Here is a 23,250-nt window from a genome sequence, read left to right on the forward strand (position 1 = left end):
ATAGAAAAGGTAAATCTGAAGGTAAAAGTCTTCAGAAAATCTTATAGTGTGTATGGCCCTTTAGTCTTTATGCCTAGCTACTCCTGCGGAGCGGAAGTCAATACCCAACAGTGATGATTTGGAGGCGGCGGCGACTGTCGGAGGACTCAGAGAAAGGAATTTTACAGGTAAGATTTTACAAAAATTCTGTTGTTTTTTTTTTCAAAATTGTCGCTCTTTTTTTGTTTATAGCGCAAAATCTAAAAACCGCAGAGGTCATCAAATACCACCAAAAGAAAGCTGTATTTGTGGGAAAAAAAGGACTTCAATTGTATTTGGTACAGCATCGCACGATCGTGCAATTGTCAGTTAAAGCAACTCAGTGCAGAATCGCAAAAAAGGGCCTGGTCATTAAGGGGGGTAAAACCTTCCGGGGCTGAAGTGGTTAAGTACAGTATAAGTAAAACCCTTAAAGGAAATTTAACTCTTGAGAGAAAAGGATGCAATTGTACACCATACTAATAAATAAAAATACTTTTTTCTCTCTTTATAACCTCAGGCCTTAGATGTTTTTATTTGAAAGGATTCATAAAACACAGTTAATCTTATATAAAAGAAATAAAAATAGCATTCATTTTAGATGATTGTACATGTGTCATATAATTATATAAATGTAGTTACCTGATAATGTCTTTACATTTAATGTGCTGTTGACAGGAGTCCATTGTATGCTGTAATACATTTTAGGCAAAAAGAATCCCAACTGAAAGGTAGCATACAAATCACTTTTCATGTTTAAATCTGCCACAAACACATTTATTGATACATTTTAGATGTTCTGGAACCTGTGAATGCAATCTATAGCTTTTTTAAATAAAGGAAATGGCTGCTTTCTAAATAATAAATGACAAATCATTTTTGTGTGTTTACATGATCACGAACAAACAGTGAGTTCGGAGGAAAACAAGTGAAGATGCCTTTTTGAGGTTCTTTTAGAAACAGGTTGTTCAAAAAATTTCACCTCAATATTACCTTCACTAAAAGCTTCTCTCCTGGTCTCTTCACTAGTATTTTCTCTTGATTTTTGTTGAGTTAATGTAATGCCAGAGTTCCCAGGTCTCCTTGAGGGCGAAGAGGAGTCTTTTATGAAACAAAAACATATGGCAGACAAGAAGTTTTTCTTAAAGTTTTCATTCATAAAAGCATATACAATTGGATTGCAAATGGAGTTGAAAAATCCAATAATTTGCACAACAGCAAATATTATCTTGATCGTGACATCGTCATAGTCATTTTCAAAATTACCTGGAAAAAAATGCAGTAGTTAAAACATTGTCAAAATAAATTTCACATTTTTTGTACTAGCAACCCTATACAACAATTTTAAAGCCATAATTTGGAGATTCTTCACTTTTCTTATATTGCTATCCCATGCCATTATTTTGTATACATCCTTTTTCAACAGGTAGTGCCTCGACCTAGACAGTGTAGTTCTCAGTTCAGGCCTGAGAGGCCTTTGTGATTTTGTCAGGTCATGGAACTGTAAGTATACTTGGATTTCTGATGTTTACAGGGATATATATATTTTTTATTATTTATTATATACAGTGTACACATTTATACATTTATATACTGTATTTTATAATAATGAGATTAGACTCATTATAACTTCCAATGGCCTAAAGAAAGTCCAACAAATAGTGGTGCTATAATTATTCAGAACAAATAATTATTGGCTGGGAATAGGTATACATATTGAGTATTATGATAATAAACACACAAAGAAAATTACCACCATGTAGTACTACCAAGGTAAATAATGTTCTCATAGACAGATAGACAGATACACAGTGGTATAGTAACTGGAGTAGCACTGGATAATTAAAAATGGATGTCTAAACCCTGATAATGTCAGGTCTTTCATCTAACTTTATTGTACCAAACAAAGCAAACTGCAGTCTCACCTGGGACAACCCCACTTTGAGGCATATGTTCCTTATGCAGGACAAGTCATAGAGATCTCTGTGATGAAGATTACATAAAAGTGAAACATGTTAAAGTGGGACACTTCCAGGCAGGGCTGTTGTGTGCTTTGCCTGGTACAAAAAAAGTTGGATGGAAGAACTAAAGCCCCATACACACGCACAGATTGTTGGCCAACTGATCGGCCAACTTTTGTCCAGTGTTGTTTGTTGGTTGAAATGTGCTCTAGACTTGCACTGGACTTTTGTTGGCCAACAAAAACCAACTTCAGAAGTGATGTCATGTGATGGTTGACTTTCTGTGTGTTTTTTCTTCTCTGAGAATGCCCAGTCTTGCTCATCTGATTTTTGTCTGCCGGAATCTGTACTGACTGAGGAACAATCGGCCGTTCTTTGGTGGCCAACAAAAATTTTATAGCATGCACACCAGATTTTTTTCGGCCGAAAATTCACAGTTGATTGTCGGAAGCATCATACTAACAAGCCTACAATCGGCAGATCGGACGCTGGCCAGCAATTTACGGCCAACAATCTGTGCGTGTGTACGGGGCATTACTGTTAGAGTGTTAAGGAATTGGGTGGGTATATTGCCCAACAGAGTAAGGGATTAAAAACACACATTTTCCGAGACCTGCTGCCCAAATAAATTACTGGCCAAAATCACAAAATGGGGCTGTGCTAATCTTTAAATAAAAACACATTTAAAAAAGAATTAAGAATTAAAAACAAATTGGGAAGCAGGACAAGAATCAAAGTAAACCCAATTCCATTACATAATAACAGCAGCACAATTAGTTCATTTAAAAAAAAATGAAAGGCCCGATTCCAAAAACGTTATCATAAATATAGGGATCTTAATTTTAGCCACATGGCTGTAATTTACAAATCTCACTGGAATGGGATTAACCATCATTTGACTTGATGTGTCACCTATGCAAACCAAGCCTTACACATAAGTTATTTGTATGGTGGCACACAGATGTATTGTACTCCTAGACTAGAGTCTAGTTTGTGTCTAATTTTGGGCAATTTGTATGTGAACAATTTGAGTTTCGTTAAGCAATTTTCGAGAACCCACTAGATACAAATTATCCTTCTCATTATGTGTGCTCTTTACAAAAACTGGAGGAAGAAAAGCCATAAAAATAGGATCAAGCATTAGCACTAACTAAAAGACACAGCATTTACTTACTGTATTCTATCATCATGTGCACAACATGAAATGGTGCCCAGCAGACTGCAAAAAGCACAACCACTGTTATCATCATAATGATTGCTCGTTTCTTCTTCCTGGCATGAAAATGGTTGCTGATTAATCAGGATCACGTATCATGCAATGTGTTGTATAAACAATTCTTTATCTTAATTGTTAAATGTTTATTCATTTATCTGTTTAAACACACATATGTATATGTATATATATATACAGTGCCTTGCGAAAGTATTCGGCCCCCTTGAACTTTGCGACCTTTTGCCGTCATTTTTTGTGAAGAATCAACAACAAGTGGGACACAATCATGAAGTGGAATGAAATTTATTGGATATTTCAAGCTTTGTTAACAAATAAAAGACTGAAAAATTGGGTGTGCAAAATTATTCAGCCCCTTTACTTTCAGTGCAGCAAACTCTCTCCAGAAGTTCAGTGAGGATCTCTGAATAAACCAATGTTGACCTAAATGACTAATGATGATAAATAGAATCCACCTGTGTGTAATCAAATCTCTGTATAAATGCACCTGCAGTCTGATAGTCTCAGAGGTCAGTTTAAAGCGCAGAGAGCATCATGAAGAACAAGGAACACACCAGGCAGGTCCAAAATACTGTTGTGGAGAAGTTTAAAGCCAGATTTGGATATAAAAAGATTTCCCAAGCTTTAAACATCCCAAGGAGCACTGTGCAAGCGATAATATTGAAATGGAAGGAGTATCAGACCACTGCAAATCTACGAAGACCTGGCCGTCCCTCTAAACCTTTAGCTCATACAAGCAGAGGACTGATCAGAGATGCAGCCAAGAGGCCCATGATCACTCTGGATGAACTGCAGAGATCTACAGCTGAGGTGGGAGACTCTGTCCATAGGACAACAATCAGTCGTATACTGCACAAATCTGGCCTTTATGGAAGAGTGGCAAAAAGAAAGCCATTTCTTAAAGATATCCATAAAAAGTGTAGTTTAAAGTTTGCCACAAGCCACCTGGGAGACACACCAAACATGTGGAAGAAGGTGCTCTGGTCAGATGAAACCAAAATCGAACTTTTTGGCAACAATGCAAAACGTTATGTTTGGCGTAAAAGCAACACAGCTCATCACCCTGAACACACCATTCCCACTGTCAAACATGGTGGTGGCAGCATCATGGTTTGGGCCTGCTTTTCTTCAGCAGGGACAGGGAAGATGGTTAAAATTGATGGGAAGATGGATGGAGCCAAATACAGGACCATTCTGTAAGAAAACCTGATGGAGTCTGCAAAAGACCTGAGACTGGGACGAAGATTTGTCTTCCAACAAGACAATGATCCAAAACATAAAGCAAAATCTACAATGGAATGGTTCACAAATAAGCATATCCAGGTGTTAGAATGGCCAAGTCAAAGTCCAGACCTGAATCCAATCGAGAATCTGTGGAAAGAACTGAAAACTGCTGTTCACAAACGCTCTCGTTCCAACCTCACTGAGATCGAGCTGTTTTGCAAGGAGGAATGGGCAAAAATTTCAGTCTCTCGATGTGCAAAACTGATAGAGACGTACCCCAAGCAACTTACAGCTGTAATCGCAGCAAAAGGTGGTGCTACAAAGTATTAACTTAAGGGGGCTGAATAATTTTGCATGCCCAATTTTTCCGTTTTTTATTTGTTAAAAAAGTTTGAAATATCCAATAAATTTCGTTCCACTTCATGATTGTGTCCCACTTGTTCTTGATTCTTCACAAAAAATTACAGTTTTATAACTTTATGTTTGAAGCCTGAAATGTGGCAAAAGGTCGCAAAGTTCAAGGGGGCCGAATACTTTCGCAAGGCACTGTATATATATATATATATATATATATATATATATACACACAGTATCGCAGTGCTGGAAAATAGTGGTGGCCACACAAAATATTGACACTTTGGGCCCAATTTGGACATTTTGACTTAGGGGTGTACTCACTTTTGGTGCCAGCCTTTTAGACATTATTGGCTGTGTGCTAAGTTATTTTGAGGGGATAGCAAATTTACACTGTTATACAAGCTGTACACTCAGTAATTTACATTGTAGCAAAGTGTAATTTCTTCAGTGTTTATTTACAAAAATGTGAGAGGTGTACTCACTTTTGTGAGATACTGTATATATATATATATATATATATATATACACACACAGCGGGTAAAATAAGTATTGAACACGTCACAATTTTGCTAGGTGAATATATTTCTAAAGGTTCTATTGACATGAAATTTTCACCACGTCAGAAACAATCCATGCAATCCATACATACAAAGAAACCAAAACAAATAAGTTCAGACAGTATGTTTTATGTAATAAAATGGAATGACACAGGGAAAAAGTATCAAACACGCTAACTGAAACTTTATTCAATACGCCGTACAAAATCCTTTGTTTGTAATGACAGCTTCAAGACGCCTCCTGTATGGAGAAACTAATCGCATGCATTGCTCAGGTGTGATTTTGGCCCATTCTTCCACACAAACAGTCTTCAAATCTTAAAGGTTCTGTGTGCCTCTTTTATGATCTCTGATCTTTACTTCTTTCCATAGATTTTCTATTGGATTCAAGTCAGGTGAATGGCTGGGCCATTCTAGCAGCTTTATTTTCTTTCTTTGAAAGCAATTGCGAGTTTCCTTTGCTTTGTGTTTGGGATCATTGTCTTGCTGAAATGTCCACCCTCATTTCATCTTCATCATCCTGGCAGATGGCAGCAGATTTTTATCAAGAATGTTTTTCCATTTATCCTATGCTGAAAAACAACCCCACACCATGATGTTCCCACCTCCAAACTTCACTGTTGGCGTGGTTTTTTTTTGGGTAGTGTGCAGTGCCATTTGACCTCCAAACATGATGTGTATTATGGCATCCAAAGAGTTACATTTTGGTCTCATCTGACCAGACTATATTCTCCCAGTATTTCAAAGGCTTGTCTAAGTGTTGTGCAACCAACTTTAAATGAGCCTGAACATGATTTTTCTTAAGCAACGGAGTCGTGTGGAGAGCGTGCATACAGGCCATGGCGGTTAAATGCATTACTTGTTTTCTTTGAAACAATTGTACCTGCTAATTCCAAGTCTTTCTGAAGCTCTCCACAATTGGTCCTTGGTAGTGTTGAGCGAACACGGACTGTATTATTCGTGTTCGTACCGAATAATTGGATTTTTGTTCCCCGAACATGAACCCGAAAACTTTACTGTATGTTCGGGTTTAAAATTCTGTCATTTTATTTCCTGTTTTGTATGCAATGGCGCGCTTTTAATGGCGGGCTTTCAACAGCCAATCAACAAGCGTTTAACTGGTGTGCGCCATCACAGCCATGCCTACTAATGTATTAGTAGCTGTGATTGGCCATCTGAAGCATGTGACCATGTCTTTATAAGTTCGAGAGCCCCAGCGCGCCGCGTCATTCTGCTGTAGTTTAGGGACAGAGCACACATCACACGTGCTGGCTGCTCATTAGGGACAGACAGTGATTCTGTGAAAAATTGTGTCCGAAAAGAATGCAGGGACAGGTCGGAGTGCAGGCAGGGAAAGTTATTAGAGCATTTTAGGAACCGGCTGGAGATTAGGCAGGGTCAGTCTACATCGATTTTGCTTTGTGGGGGGTGGTGCAGTGAACGATCTTATTGAGCATATTAGGGCCAGGCTGGAGATTAGACAGGGACAGTCTACATCAATTTTGCTGTGTGGGGGGTGGTGCAGTGAATAATCTTTTTTCCCTCACTTGAGCCCACTGAGGAGGAGGAGGAGGAGGGAGAAAAAAATCTATTTTTATCAGTCTGTCGTGTGCAGCGTTCAGCTATATTTCACTACAGATTGCTGTTCTAATCTGCTATTAAAAAATTAATTTAAAGGGGAATTTTTTTTAAGAGCACTTGCCATGCTCTTAACTACATTTTTCTGCCATTTGCAGCACTCTAGCCCTTTCTATTGGTGTTTTAGAGGCATTTTAGTGCCTGAAAGTTCGGGTCCCCATTGACTTCAATGGGGTTCGGTGTCCGGGTAAAGTTCGGAAAAAGTCCGGGACACGGACCCGGACTTTTTTTTCAAGTTCGGCCAAACCCGCCGAACACGGACATCCAGGTGTCCACTCAACTCTAGTCCTTGGCTCATGGACAACTCTTCTGATAATTATTTTCACTCCTCTGTCAGAAATCTTGCAAGGAGCACCTGGTCGTGGCCAGTTTATGATGAAATTATGTTTTTTCCACTTCTGGATTATGGCCCCAACAGTGCTACCTGGGACATTCAGAAGTTTAGAAATTCTTCTGTAACCAATGCCATCAGTATGTTATGCAAATATAAGGTTGCGAAGGTCTTGAGAGAGCTCTTTGCTTTTACCCATCATGAGATGTTTCTTGTGTGACACCTTGGTAATGAGACTCCTTTTTATAGGCCATTAGTTGGGACTGAACCAGCTGCTATTAATTTGCACTGACAAGGGGCAGGGTTGCTTTCTAATTACTCATAGATTTCAGCCGGTGTTTTGGCTTTCCATGCCTTTTTGCACCTCCCTTTCTTCATGTGTTCAATACTTTTTCCCTGTGTCATTCTATTTTATTACACATTACCTAATTTCTGAACTTATTTGTTTTGGTTACTTTGTATGTATGGATTGCATTAATTGTTATCGACATGTGGTGAAAATGTCATGTCAATAGCACATTTAGAAATACATTTACCTAGAAAATTGTGACGTGTTCAATACTGATTTTACCCACTGTATGTATTATATATATATCTATATATATATATATATATATATATATATATATAGATATATATATATATAATTATTTATATTGCACACTTTTTAAAACGTGTTCTTTGTTGTGAGTTTTTGTCTGGCGACTCCGTGAGGGGGGTCTCTTCAGCCCCCCAGTGGTTAGCAGTGGCATCACGTCCCAGCTGTGCCTTATTGTGCTGTGCTTGAGCTGCTCTTGGTTCTGCCTTTTACAAATTCATACAGCGGGTAGAGGAAAAAATAACCCCCCTTTAATAATCACATTTTGTTGCTTTGCAGCCTGAAATGAAGACAGACACAGTTTTTGTTTTTTTTTTTCAGCTGTGTTTACTCCATACAACTTATAACATCCAAATGAAAGATATAACACCAACATGTCAGAATTTTTTTTTAAAAATTCAAAAGCAGAATCACTGAGTTGGAAAAAGGATCACCCTCCTCCTAAAAATGACTTGTAAACTCAATCAGGTGTAGCTAATCGCCTTCTCTGTGGCACACAAAGCCATTTCACTTTTAACTGAAACCAGCTGTAGTCATTTTGATTAGCTCAGCATGAAAAGAGCTTTCCTGGAGCATTTTAGTCGCGGTACCGGAACTAAGCTACTCAACTGTGGATGGCAAGGCACTGTAAAAATATTTCTGAGATAAAGTCGTGGACAGGCACAAGTTAGGAGATGGATACAAATACATTTCAAGGGCTTTATCAATGCCTAGAAGCACGGTGAAGTCTATTATTAAGAAGTGGAAGGTATTTGGTACAACACAGACCCTCCCTGGATCAGGACGTTGCTCCGAACTGGATGAAAGAGCCAGGAGAAAACTGATCAGAGAGGCTACCAAGAGGCTACAGCAACTCTGAAGCAGTTGCAGGAATTTATGACAAAGAGTGGTCATTGTGTGCATGTGACAAGAATATCAAAATTCTCCACAAATGTGGCTTGTATGGGAGGGTTGCAAAAAAAAAAAAAAAAAAGCCACTCCTCAAGAAAGGCCACATGCAGTCACAACTGAGCTTTGCCAAAATGCCCCTTGAAGATTTTAAAGGTTACATTGGAAAAGGCATTATGGTAAGACTAAAATTGAATGATTTGGCCTCAACACCAATTGATATGTCTGGCAGAAATCCAATACTGCTAACCATCCATATAACACCATTCCTACAGTAAAGCATGGAGGTGGTAATATCCTGTTATGGGGGTGTTTCTCTGCAGCAGGGACTGGAGTACTTGTCAGGACTCAGGATAGAAAAAAAAAAAATGAATGGGGCAAAATACCATCAAATTCTTGAGGAAAATCTTCTGCCCTCTGCAAGAATGTTGTCAATGGGAAGACGGTTTACCTTCCAACATGACAATGACCTAAAGTACACAGCAAAAATGACCAGAGAAAAATATGAATATCCTTGCATGGCTTAGTAAGAGCCTAGACTTAAACCACATTGAAAATCTGTGGAATGACTTGAAGACTGCAGTCTACAAATGGTCACCATCAAATTTAACTGAACTTGAGCAGCTCTGCAAAGAATAGTGGGCAAAGATCGCAAAGTCTAGATGTGCAAAGTTAGTAGAGACATATCTCAACAGACTAAAGGCTGTAATTAACCACATCAATACCAGGCACTTTCACCCCCTTCCTGCCCAGGCCAATTTTCAGCATTCAGTGTTGTCACATTTTGAATGACAATTGCGTGGTCTTGCAACACTGCACCCAAACTGAATTTTTATCATTTTGTTCCACGCAACTAGAGCTTTCTATTGGTGGTATTTATTCACTGCTGGGGTTTTTAAATGTTGCTAAATGAATGAAAAAAGCCTGAAAATTAAAAAGAAAACATTTTTTTATAAAATGTTGCAAAAAATAATGGTTCTTCATTCATTTAGCCTAAAATGTATTCTGCTACATTTCTTTGGTGAAAATAGCCCAAATCAGTGTATATTATTTAGTCTGTAGGAAAATGATAGAGTCCGCAAACTATGGTATATATATATATCTGAAAATTAATCAATCATGGTGTACTGACAGCTCATTTCTTGATGCTCTAAAATGCCAGGACAGTACAAATACCCCACAAATGACCCCTTTATGGAAAGTAGACAGTCCGAGGTATTTAGTAAGAGGCATGGCAAGTTTTTTGAAGTTGTACATTTTTTATCATAACTTTTTGGGAAAATTAAGAAATAAGAAAAAAAAAAATATATATATATATATATATATTTATATATTTTTTTACATACTGTCACCAGTGCTGTACAGCATCATCATATAACTGGTATGGTAGTGATCAGGGAAATAACTGGGGACAGCACAAAATATATTTATATAATTTCTTTTTGTTACATTTATTTATTTTTTATTTTAAACACACTGGGATCAGAGCAATATAATGTTAACACAGTAACATTGTGCTACTTTGGAGAAGTGATCAGGATTTCTTTTTGTTTTTACACATTATATTTGCTTAATGCAGTAAGTTACATTGCTACAAGCAAGCATTTTATTTAATTAAACTGATTGCTTTGTTGTGATTAGCTGTGATAGGTCAAAGCTAATCACATGGTAAAGATGGGCTGTGATTGGCCCTGTCTGTATCATGTGATCACATTGTCCAACCACAGCTAGCAACACAATTGTACACAATGGATGGCATTAAAAGAAGCCATCCATTGTGTACAATTGTCATGTGACCTGCTATGATTGGTCACATGGTACCGGCAGCAAGCCGGTACACTGATCAGTCATCTGCTATGTCCCGTGGACACAGCCAGTGACAGATCGCCAAACTTTCTGAGAGGACGTCATCTGACGTCCACTCAGAATGGTAACGCCACCGTCGGGCCATCATCCTGCTATAGGCCGGGAGGGAAGGTGTTAAAGCAAAAGGTGAATGAACAAAATACTGACTCAAGGGAGTTACCCTTTTTCCAACTCAGTGATTTGGTTTTTGCATTTTTTTTTCAGTTGGTGTTAAATCTTTCACTTAGATGTTAATTTGCATGAAGTAAACACAGCTGGATAAAACAAAAATGGTGCCTGTCTTCATTTCAGGCTAAAAAGCAACAAAATGTGATTATTTTAAAGGGGGTAGGATAGGGGCTTATGAAAAAGCTTGAAGCTTGGAAACGCATTCCTGTATCCTACTGCGCATATGAACATCAGCTACATTGGGCAGCCTCCACTTCCGGGGGTTGTTCATCTGTAACAGTGTTTCTTCAGTGACAATGTCTTTATTCTATCACATGTTCTCTCTTACGCCCTTGCTGGTGGCCAAGGTAGGGGTCTTGGTTCACACTTCAGGTGATCCAGACTGTTATGTCTAGCACATGCCATCTTTGTGAGGACAAGTTTATCTATTTATTAAATGCTTTCTGCTTAATTTACTACACTTTTCTCTTTCCTTCCAGTTCATAGTTCCAATGAAACTTGCCATATCTGTGTGATATAATTATTTTATATAATCAGTGGCACCATTTAGTGGCCATACTACATTCTTTTTCCTGATTGAATTATTGAAAAAAAATACAACATTAGGATAGGTTCACACCTCCCCCTCACACCCACGCATTTCAGCATGCAGCACTTTTGTGGGTGCATGGTCAAAAAGACCATGTGATTTCCATGCGGCCGTGTTTTTGATAAGATGCGTGCACCTTTTTTTATGCAGAATTTCAGGCACAGCAGCCCATTCATTTGAATGGGCTGTCATGCCCACACAAACGTGGCCTGCGCAAAACCGAAAGTGTGAACCTAGGGTTAGGGCTACTACATGACACTAACAATTATAGGAGATAATCATATTACACATAGTATAGAAAGTTTTGTTGGAGTTGTGCAGATGTGTATCCTATTATTTAAGCAAGCTTTCTATAAATAAAGTATATAGCTTGTGTGTAGGAAAAACTCAGATGTACCTTTAAGAAACATGACATCCCTATGTCTTTCAAACCAAACAATACACAGAGGCTTGAAAATCCAAAAACCTCAACGTAACCACGATAAATTGATATATGCAGTGCAAATGAGTGAAAAATGGAAGATCCGTAATTTACGGAGACAAAAACAACCCAACATAGGAAGACAAATTCTACAGGCAAATGCAAGAAATACAAATTATACCAACTAGCTAAAGCAAATGTAATTGCCTGAACTATTTTTAGTTTGATAAAGCATTGTGTATCAAAAAAGGAGTCAAATTGTCTTTTTTATTAAGATACTTTTTTTTTTTCATACTTTCTTGTATCTCAGTGCTGATGATCTCCTGCAGACTCCTTGCAGCCACTCCCTGTTATCATGCACTGTTTCCAGTGATGGCCACATGGTATTATTTAAGTTGGGTTTTCCAATAGTGATTAGAGTTGACTTTGCCTGCTTATTGTGTAATAAAATTGGCACTTGTGATCTCATGTGGCAGGTTCACAATGCAAGTGCACAGTTGTGAGACAGGGACAGTGTTGTCATGATAAAACATGAAGTGACTGAAAAACTACCTTCATAGAAGGATCACCGGGTATGGTTTATAAAGCTGCAAAATGTAAATTAGTAAAAATTACTTTTGATATATGAATATATTAAAACGTATATAAGATTTTACTGGATGGATTTACATATACTTAAAAGCCCCACTCTTGATAAAATCTTCCTACCATCCCTCCCTATCCACCTCCTTTGACTCACCTGCCAGGTTTAGTGGTTGCTTACCCTGTGAAGACAGCTATACTCACCTAAATCCCTTATCCAAGTCCCACACCATCGCTGTTTCCAGGTGGGTGGAATGCTAATTCAGGCACTTCAATTGCCCCTTGAGATCCAAGGTCCTCCTCACTTCCCTCCACTGACATCAACCTTCTCTTTGATCCTTAAAGGACCCAACACTAGCCATCCAATGTCCCTTTCATGCAGGCAGTGATGTGGACACCCAAAGAAGTAAAACAGAACAGTAGAAGGCTTTTTGCCAGCGTGTTACATGACAATGGCTATGGGCACATTAAGGGGGGCTTTTATATAGGGTTTATACTGGTATAGTGATTAGTTAGTTGGCCAGTGTGTAGGGGGCTAACTGAATTAGGTACCTTGTATTGGGAGGAAATATTCTCACACAGTTTATAGCGCACCAAAAAGCTTTATATATCAAAACTTGCACAATTTGGTTACAGCAAAAAACAAACTGTTCCTCAGTACCAGTATAAGAAATCCAGATGACATATATTTACAGTATATGTTACCTAGGGACAGATTTTGTTACCAGGGGTAGCGACCCTTCTTTGAATAGGCAGAGGATGTTTCTGCAGTCTGCTCTGGCTCCACACCAACACACCACTTACCAGAGTGTTTGAAATTAAGAACGAGACTTCCCTGAGCTATCTCTCCTCATCTGGAACATGACCCTGTGCTAAGCACTATCCCTCACAAGCAGGTTCCTCTATCTACCATACACTCATCAGAAGTGCGCCAAAATAATGTGGGGTTCTTTACTTAAAAGTTTCCCTGGCCCAAGATGGCCACCAAAGTATCTTGAGAGTTTGGTGTCCAATCAGACTACCTTCCTCTTTCAAGCCACTGGACTGTACAGACCTTAGAAGACAACCATTCCCATGCAATAATGGCACTAGGCCACCTACAGGTGGGAAGCCTAACTGCACCTGCCTACAGGTGGACAGAAGGTGTGGAGATGGGGTGACTTTATCCCAGAGTGGGCTTTAATTGACAATGATTGGTTACAGACCTAAATAAATATAAAACTAACCTGGCTATTTTAGACATCTCATTGCCATGGATAGTTTGAAGCACTGATGCATCTCCAACTCGTTTCTTAATCCAGAGTTCGTAGCCAATTTTACTGTAGAGCAGAAGCATCAATGTTAGTGGAAGGAGAAACAGGATCACTAGAATAAAGGTTGTGTAGATTTTCTGGTGAACAAGTCTGTTCCATTTTTCCAAGCAGCACACGTATTGTTTTTCATACAAAAAGTCATATTTAATCTGAAATACAACAACAATAAACACATTAAAAACCTAATCATGGAATAAATATGGCATATTACACTAAATACCATGTATACAATGGCTTAACAGTCAAACGTATGTCGCTTGTATTTGACCAAAGTAGCTAGAATAAACATAGTCACTTAGGACTTTATATAGTAACATATCAAAAAAGACCAATCAAGTTCTGCAGCCTGCCTCCAACCACAAAATTACATATCATAAGATGATTTTAGATCAGTTGATACATTTACTATACAAAGTTTGATCTTTACTTGACATCACTATATAAAATCCATAATGATTTTGCTCCAATAAAAAAGATCTGAACAAGACAGTCATTTTCCCTCTTTTCTAAACTTGATCATTACTCTAATACACCAACACATTTCTCTGATTTCTGGAGGTAAAGTGAATCGAGAGTTGAATATTAATATCTTGTTCATTGTGTTGTTGGAGGAATCATGCTGTCTGCTTTATATTCACATCTATTTTTCAGCTGTATAGGCCAACAAACAACAGAAAGATGAGATGGTTTCATGCTTTTTGACTACATGCTATATCCCCTAAGTCCCTTACCACTACAGATATCTTGCTGAATTCAGCTATATATGTCCAGAGGAGACCAGAAAAGGAAAGCACAATAAATGTATAATTTTGATGTACGTTGTGATACTTAGTGCAGCCTCCTTTAAAGCCACTGTCCTAGGAAGTTGCTCACAAATAACATTATGAGAAATACTAGCCTGGTAAAAATCATAAAGCTCGTAGTCATATAATGCTAAATAGTGCATCTACGAAAAATGTCAGCTAAATTGAATGTTACTAGGCTATTTCTCTCCAGGTTGGATGTTCTCTAATCATAAAAATAGAGTGAATCAGGAAAATTTCACAACTAGGTGTAGCTGATAATCATAGTAAACAAGCATGTATTTCTTATGATCATCAGCTGAATCTACTGCAGTGTCTATAACATTGTAGTTTCCTGACAAAATAGGCAACATTTGATTTTTTTTTTTTTTGACATTCACTGCACTGAATTCTGCAGCTTTGTAGCTCTGCGATTTTTTAGTTTTATTTTTATAAATACTCTCCTTAGTGTTTGTGTACACTTTGTTGAGGTAAGCAAGTAACTATGCATAATAACATTTACTGACTTGACATGATTACTATGGCTTGTGATATCAGAGATTAAGGACAATACAAAATGTTAATTGCTTTTGTGTAAATGCATACATTGCTTATATATTTAACATCTACCCATGCAAACATTCATAGCTATAAATAGATTATATAATGCGCTACCAGGCCGCAGGATGCCTAGGCGCAAGAGTTATATAGGTGCCACATCCCTTAGAATAGGAGTTGAGAAGGAGAAAAAGAATTGGACTTTAATGGCACAAGTACTAAAAATTATATGTTTTATTAAGGAATAGTATAAAATTGTTGAACAAGAAATCAAAGGAAAAACAGACAAACATACAATCTTAAAAATAAGGCATACAGCCTCAAATACATGTGCAAATTCCGTCACACAAAATGTAGTAAATATAATTCTCAAATGACAACAACAGTAGAATATATCACATATTTGATATGTTCATGAGATGGCTGTAGAAGGAAATGTACAACTGTCTCTGAAATCCATCTATACAGTGTTGATAAACAGACGTTGAGTTAATCCAGGTTGCCCTACATGTTTTCACTATTCCTGTAGACTGGAGCTTTTAGACTGGTGCTTTTAGACACCTGGCTGTATCAGTTTTGAAGCCTTTGAGTCCTTCTTGGCATCCCGACTTCGGGGTCCCCCTTGTCAGGCTCCATATTTGATGCCCTTTATAAGCATCTTATACCTGGTCATGTGGAGACAATTACTTATGGGCTCCATTACAAATACTACCATACAGCCCTGATAACATTGGTGCATGTATAGGCAGCATACTCCAGTCTCAAAGAATAAACCCCCTTGTTATCTGTTACATCTTGTAAGGTTTATCCACCTTGTAAGTACTTATCACCTGATTCTCACTCAGATGTTTCATGTACCACTTGCTCCAGAGGAAGCTTACAGTAATAAGCGAAACATGTAGGGCAACCTGGATTAACTCAACGTCTGTTTATCAACACTGTATAGACGGATTTCAGAGACGGTTGTACATTTCCTTCTACAGCCATCTCATGAACATATCAAATATGTGATGTATTCTACTGTTGTTGTCATTTGAGAATTATATTTACTACATTTTGTGTGACGGAATTTGCACATGTATTTGAAGCTGTACGCCTTATTTTTAAGATTGTATGTTTGTCTGTTTTTCCTTTGATTTCTTGTTCAACAATTTTATACTATTCCTTAATAAAACATATAATTTTTAGTACTTGTGCCATTAAAGTCCAATTCTTTTTCTCCTTCATAGCTATAAAGCCACACAATAAAATAGAAACTTGACAACTAATGCCATAGGAGCCGCTGGATGATGCTTGTCCTCTGGTGCTGCCTTGACCTTGTAAACCCCTCAACCCTTCTGACACTCTAGGTTTAGACATATTCTGCACACACAACAGCTCTCTGATAGCAAAGTAGAAGAATAACACGCAGGTCTGATGCAGTAAATACTATATTGAAAGAAGTTGAGTATATGATTTAGGATACACACAATATTCAGTGCTGTGATAAGTGCAAATAAAGTGCGAAACTGCAAAGAATTACAATTATAAATGAAGTGTTAACAAATAGTCCGGAGTGAAAAAGAGTCCTTCTATATCTCACACTAAACTAATATCTTTCAGTGATCCAAAATGTTGAATATGAGTAGTAAGGATATTAATTAGGATTAGAGGCTTAACGGAAATATTTGCTGCTCAATCAAGTGCAGCAAACATGCACAGGTTACGCCAAACTTGGAGAGTTGATATCTCCTCTCAATAATCCTAGATCGTAGAACTCCAGATGTATCCAAAGATAGAAAACTTCTATGATGTAATATTGTTATGCAAAGTAATGATCCCACCCAGGAGAGTAGAATATCACTACATACATCACCAACCTTTACCCCCATGCAATGCACACTCACCCCCAGCTAAATCTTTTATAGCAACATAGGTGAAGTGGACAACAGCTGCAGGCATCAGCATGAAAACTCCTTCTGAAACTCTCTCCCTTTTCAGGGTGGTGCTCCATTTATATGTCCCAAAATACCATAGGCAATAGACAAAAATGCGCCTCATAGTGTAGTATTTATTGTAAAAATAGACATAAAATTAAAAACGAATAAATATAAAGCCAATGCAAAGCCACCTAACTCACATCAAACACCCCCACCCCGGCCCGGATTTTGTTGTAGGATAAATAAAATAACAATTGTCGCCATTTTCTTGTAGATTCTAAGTTATATATAGACAGAAGATGTTCTTACTGTCTGAATTAATTAAAATATTATGTTTTTAGAAAACGTAATGCTCTCTGGTGGACAAACGGAAGCAATTATCGAGTTGCAAATCAAAATGATAAAAAAACACATATTAAAAGGATAAAGCCCTTATCTTTTAAATTTAGATTTGAACTTCTGGAATTGGCCACATAAATCTAATAAACATCTGCTTTTTATATAAAAATGATGTACCATATACAAGCATCTACCCAAAGTGGGACTATATGTGAAGACCCATGTAGATGTGAAAAAACACTTTCACAAATAACAAACATATACAGGAATGCTAAAAATATATAAATTTGTTGATAAAATTATATATATATATATATATATATATATATATATATATATATATATATATATATATATATATATATATATATATATATATATAATTATGGAAAAATTGAGGAAAAAATATGAGGAAAGAAATTAATGGACTCATATCTATAAAGCAATTACAGCCCATTCTATATTATGTTCATGGAGCGCATGGGACTTTAATTTGTACAACCAATATATTTCCATTTTTGATATCTCCCTGGTATGGTTGCAACATCTACAATTGGGTTGGAACCTGGCTATACCTACAAATTTTTAATCACTAAGATCTCTATTATGATTTTTCCAGAAATGCATAGATAGACTGTAGATAGAGATTGACTTAAAGAACAAGTATACAGTATTATGTTCTAATACTGTATACATGTTCTTTAAGTCAATCTCTTAATGTACGTGCTGTCCTACCTCTGTACTGTTTATGACATGTACACTCAAGAAGATACACCATGTGTTTGTTTTAGGATAGCAGTTAAACAATTTTCAGGTCAACTTCGGGGAACATTCAAATATCACACCGACAGTTAGATAACACTAGAATTACACTAGCAATATGAATATAAGGATGTCAATCTGGATATGTGGGTTAGCTGTAGAGATGCAGGACATTAATGATAAAAATGGACAAAATGCACCTGAACAGTATGATCAAGTGCAACACTGATTCCAGAGGAAGAGACTATAAAGCAGGTCAACTACCTCTGGACCACTGATACACTGAGCAAGCCCTCTGATATAGCACCAGCGGTAGCATAGAGTTCCCCTTTATGATATCCGCAAACCGTCAATAGTAACAGTTCATAATAGTATTAACAGCAATAGTAGGGCAGTTTCGATGTAGATGTAAGGGGGCCCATAAACAAGATTTAAATCTTTGAGGATTCATAGTGCCAGGAAAATGGTGACTGAAATAATGGTGTAGTGGTTACTTAAATTGTCACAAGTATGATGTCTGCATGCTGTCTAGGCAAGAGAAGGACAGGATGAAGAGTTTTGTGTACTCGCCCACATATCAATCCATATTTGAAGAGAACCCCTGCGGTAAAAGCACAAAGCTACATAAAAGCCTGGCTACATAAAAGATGAACTCTTTAAACCGTATCACTATAGGTTTTTGTCACTGTGGATAGTAATTTTTTTTTACCTTTAAGCTATGTACACACTTATGGAGTGGTGGTGACCTTAAGTTGGCTAACGAAGCTTACATTTTGCTAATCTCTATGTTAGTCATAGGGTCTTTTAAACATTTTACTAATGTACAATATAAAGCACAATTTATTTGTATTTATTGCAGGAGGACTTAATACAAAGTAGTAAGTGCATGCACCCTCAGTGGTAATGAAGTCCAATACTCTCTAAGATGACATCTATCAACTGTGTAATTATGGAAACTAGTTACCAACACTGAGGAAAGTCAAACTGGAGCAATAATGAAGCAGTTTCTTTGCTTTATTGTCCCTGATAAATCAAGCAGGTTTATTGCTTTTTTAAGGCTAATATAAATGAATCACAATGCAACTGTATACTGTGCTGTGGGACTGCACAACCAGTAGTAGTTTGTATGCATATCCAGAGACTTGATGTTCCTTTGAGCAAAATAATACAACTTCTGCACAGTTGAGCAGTGGCTAGCACTGATTTGCATCACTGAAGTCCTGGTTTCAAAGCCCACTAAGACCCTTGGGCACAAAGCTTTTATTTTTCTTCCTATGTGCGTATAGATAACTTTGTTGTCCATCAAACAAAAAAAAAAAATATATCAACAGACTTACTGGATTCTGAGTGAATAAAGCAGGGATCCTAGTTTCCACCATGCACCACCAATGGGAAAGAAAGCAATGTGAATAGTAAATATGCTCTGTAAATTTCTGCAGAATTTGATGATGGTGTTGCAAAACTGTATTTAATAATATGCTACTGTAACTTTCTCCAGTTCAGCAAGGATTATTTTACAGATATTGCTACAGTTAAATGCTGTATGTTCAAATCAGTAACATACCACTGACATTTCAACTTTTATCAGTTTATAGTAGTCACTCACAACAAAAAAAGCTGATTTCAGATTATAAAGTTTGCAACACATTTTAAAAATCAACATATTAAAAAAACAAACACTATTTAATTTGCATCTCTATTTTTGTGCACTATCAGATGAAAAGATGAGAGAGTAGAAATCTCTGCACAGACAAGATTAGGAACAAGGGAAAAATCTTTTTGCCCTGAGGCAATTAATCTTTCCAGCCTCTAGATTTTTATGCCTGGTGCCCAAAGATTCAGAGATGCATTGCATCCTAAAATAGCCAAGGTAATATCAAAATCTTTAACCCTTCATGTAGACTATTTAACCTCTCTATGCAGTGTTTTTCACTAAGCAACTCTGTTTTTCAACAGTATGAGCATTACGCCTTGCCTGATAAACAGAGTATCGGTAGAGGTAAATTATATACCGAAAAAAAACGCCTACGTGCTCCAAGTAAGCTTAAGAAACTCAAGAATAAAGCTGTTGCAAAAATGACAAAATTACAGGTTTTAATCTGAAAACATGGACATAAAAATACAGATGTCTGCTATTATTAGACGTGGGCACCTTGCTTATTAGACCCAAATTATTTATGTAACAACCGTTAAGAGTAACATAAAAATGTATGTGAATCCTAACAATTAACTTGTCTTATTTGTTAACTTTTGCTCTTGTTAATACACATGTAGGTAGGTGCCTACTGTATGCTTCTGTTTTAATATGTTAGCATTAGGGATGATCAAACTTTTGAAAAGTTCGGTTCGACCAGAACACCCGAATTTCCCAAAAGTTCGGCTCGGATTCCAGAACCCCATTGAAATCAATGGGACCCAAACTTCTGGAATCAAAAAACACAATTTTGAAGCCCTAAAACCCAATAAATGCCCCTAAAAAGTGCCTAGGGTTCTGGGTCATGCCCCAGGGACTATTAATCACACAAAAAAAGTTCTTAAAAATTGTCGTTTTTGATAGAGCGCCAATTATTGAAAAAAAATATTGAAAAAAAATGAGATTTCTTTGGATTTAGTGTCTGGTGGGTTTAAAAAGTGTACCTGTGAAGTTTCAGCTCTGTAGCATGTCCAGAACCAGAATTATAGCATGCCAAACCTTCAAAAATGACTTTTTTGCTTAACCGCGCCTTTGTTTTGCTCCTAATCAACTGCACAGCCAAGATTAGAGTTTTTTTTGGAAAAAGGTACTGTCTCCTTAAATGTGGATATAATTAACGGGTGTATTTTCACAATGGGGCTATTATTAACAAATGTTTTCAAGAAGTCAAAAGATATATGTAGATGCACTTTATTTCATGTAAAATGGTGTTTGGTGCACTTTAACTTGAATTCTCACAAGAAACAGACATATATGCACGGATACATTGAGGGTTAGGGGTAGGGGCCACAATGAAGTGCACAGTGAACAAGATTAGAGATGTTTTGGATGAATACTGTTGTCTCTTGACTTTGAATAGAAGTAAAGGATGCTTTAAAATTGGGCCTTTGGTGGTGCCGACGATGACTTGACACCATAACCCTGTTAAAGTGCTGGTCATGAAGGCAATAATTGCCTTTGTAAGGAAAAAAATTGCAATGATATGCATCTGTGAAGCCATACCACCGTAAGCCCAAAGAGCTGGCATTGAAGAAGGCCTAAAATCTATGAAGGTGTGCACCTGTGGAACAGGTGCGCAAACATGGTATTTTTGGTATAACTAAAATGAGGTTCTGTGAACCTAAACAGAACGAGAGGAGGGTTGGAGGGTGGTTATCACTGAGGCTTTGCCAACTCTGTCCGGTGAAAAACGCACACTGCTATGCGACCCAAAGTTGTCGCTGAATACAGCACAGCAGATGTGTGTCACGCACAGTAGCAAAGCCTTTTGCACAGTGCACTTAACGTTTACAAGAACAGGCGTTGTTGTCACTGAGGCAATGTATTTTGCTGACTAGCAACCACGTATACCTGCTGTAGATATATCAGCAGTGCAACATGCTCACTAGACAGAACCCTGACACTTTTAACTGTCCCTACAGAAACTAGATTGTTGAATCTAACTACAGTGGTATATAGTACCCTAACTACACTGCATATCCCTTTCCTCACACTAAAAGAACAGCTCCATACAGCAGAAGACAGTTTCTAACTGACACTGTCCCTTTATTTTTATTTTTTTTCTAACTCAAACAAACAGCAAAATCGCTGTATTTCTAACTACACTGACTGTCTGTAAGCTGAATGCTCTTCTGCTGATATGGAGCTTTAGAATCACTCGGTTATGCACCAAACGTAGTGTAACAAAGCAGGAGTAAGATAAATGCTTCTACTCTCTTCAACAGACTCTGTATCACTGTGCTAGGGGTTAGGCGTGGCTATGTTATATACTGTGGGGCGTATTCACTCCTGATTGGCCTCTGGTCCCTGTAGTCACTCCAATCCCATTCCTAGCAGACTCCTGCCCCCTCATTGGCTTTTGTTGATGTTTCTGGGCCAATCACTGGCTTTTAAAGCCCAGTTCCTGTCCCATTGCATTTTGGGCGGTTCTGGTGGCCGAATTCCGAACTTTTACCGCAAAGAGTTCGGAATTCGGCCAAATTTCGAACACCCAATGTTCGGGTCGAACCGATGGTCGACCCGAACCGTTCCATCATCCCTAGTTAGCATATGTTTTTTATGCTGGGTATGATTACTCTAAATATTTCTGGCTGATGCTGTAGCTGTCGGGTCAGGTATGATTTACTTCCTCTGCAGATGTGTTGAATCCTGCCTTTTCTTGGTTATATACTGTATATACACAGGGGAATGACTTTAAGGGGGCCATGAAGACCAGTGCTGTGATGTAGCTTTTCTTATTGTCATCATCCCTCCAATGTGCCTGCTCTAAGGCAAACCATGTCTCTTGAACTCTAGTTACTATGGACATTTTTCATCTCAGGTATGGGCAGCAAAAGTTACCTACCCACCAATCTTGTACCGCTAGGGACACTGTCTTGATTCAGCAGCACAGCCAATCTGACTCCAAATATATTGCACAGCTAAATGTATGTTTATCAATTGCACATGTGGAAGAGATGTTCTGAAGAATGATGTGCTATGTTCATGTAAACTTTAAAGCTAAAATGATTTTTATAAATGAAGAAGTGGTCTGTGTCACCTACTGGAAAGAACGTTTTAGGTATAACAAGTGTAACTATGGTATATCACAAGAATCTGAATACTGTAAGTTGGAGGAGGGTGTTGGCAGCCCTGATGGTAGAGGAGAACTGGGTACTTTTTTAGGAGGCTGCTGTGGCACAAGGTTGGTCTAAACATGGCCTAGGAGTCAAGTCAAGCCTGCTATATGAGTATGCTTTGGTGTCAAGGAGAGACATAGTGGACTGGTGAAGAGCACAGCTTGTTCTGCATTCCTGCCTTGAAATACTATGGAATACTGTGAGTGTGAGGTCAAAAGGAGACTGTCTCTGTATTTTTGGCATGAAAAGTTACTGCTTAGAAAGTTCAGTGGTGTAGAATGCTACTTAACCACTTGCCGACCGCCTCACGACTATTTACTGCGGCGGTCAGCCCCT

General features: G+C 37.8%; 1 protein-coding gene across 1 annotated transcript in view; it reads right to left on the reverse strand.

The window, feature by feature from the left end:
* Positions 1 to 546: 546 nt before the first annotated feature.
* The window catches only part of QRFPR (pyroglutamylated RFamide peptide receptor), a 114,730-nt gene continuing 92,026 nt past the window's right edge, over positions 547 to 23,250 (reverse strand). Inside the window, exons 4-6 of the mRNA XM_082247956.1 lie at positions 13,656 to 13,891; positions 3,154 to 3,251; positions 547 to 1,284 (exon numbers count right to left, since the gene is read on the reverse strand). Coding sequence (XP_082104082.1) covers positions 914 to 1,284; positions 3,154 to 3,251; positions 13,656 to 13,891 — 705 coding nt within the window. The 3' untranslated portion in view covers positions 547 to 913. The remainder of the gene's footprint in view (positions 1,285 to 3,153; positions 3,252 to 13,655; positions 13,892 to 23,250) is intronic.

This window comes from Pelophylax lessonae (assembly GCF_965119305.1).
Source record: "Pelophylax lessonae genome assembly, chromosome: 1".
NCBI lineage: Eukaryota > Metazoa > Chordata > Amphibia > Anura > Ranidae > Pelophylax > Pelophylax lessonae.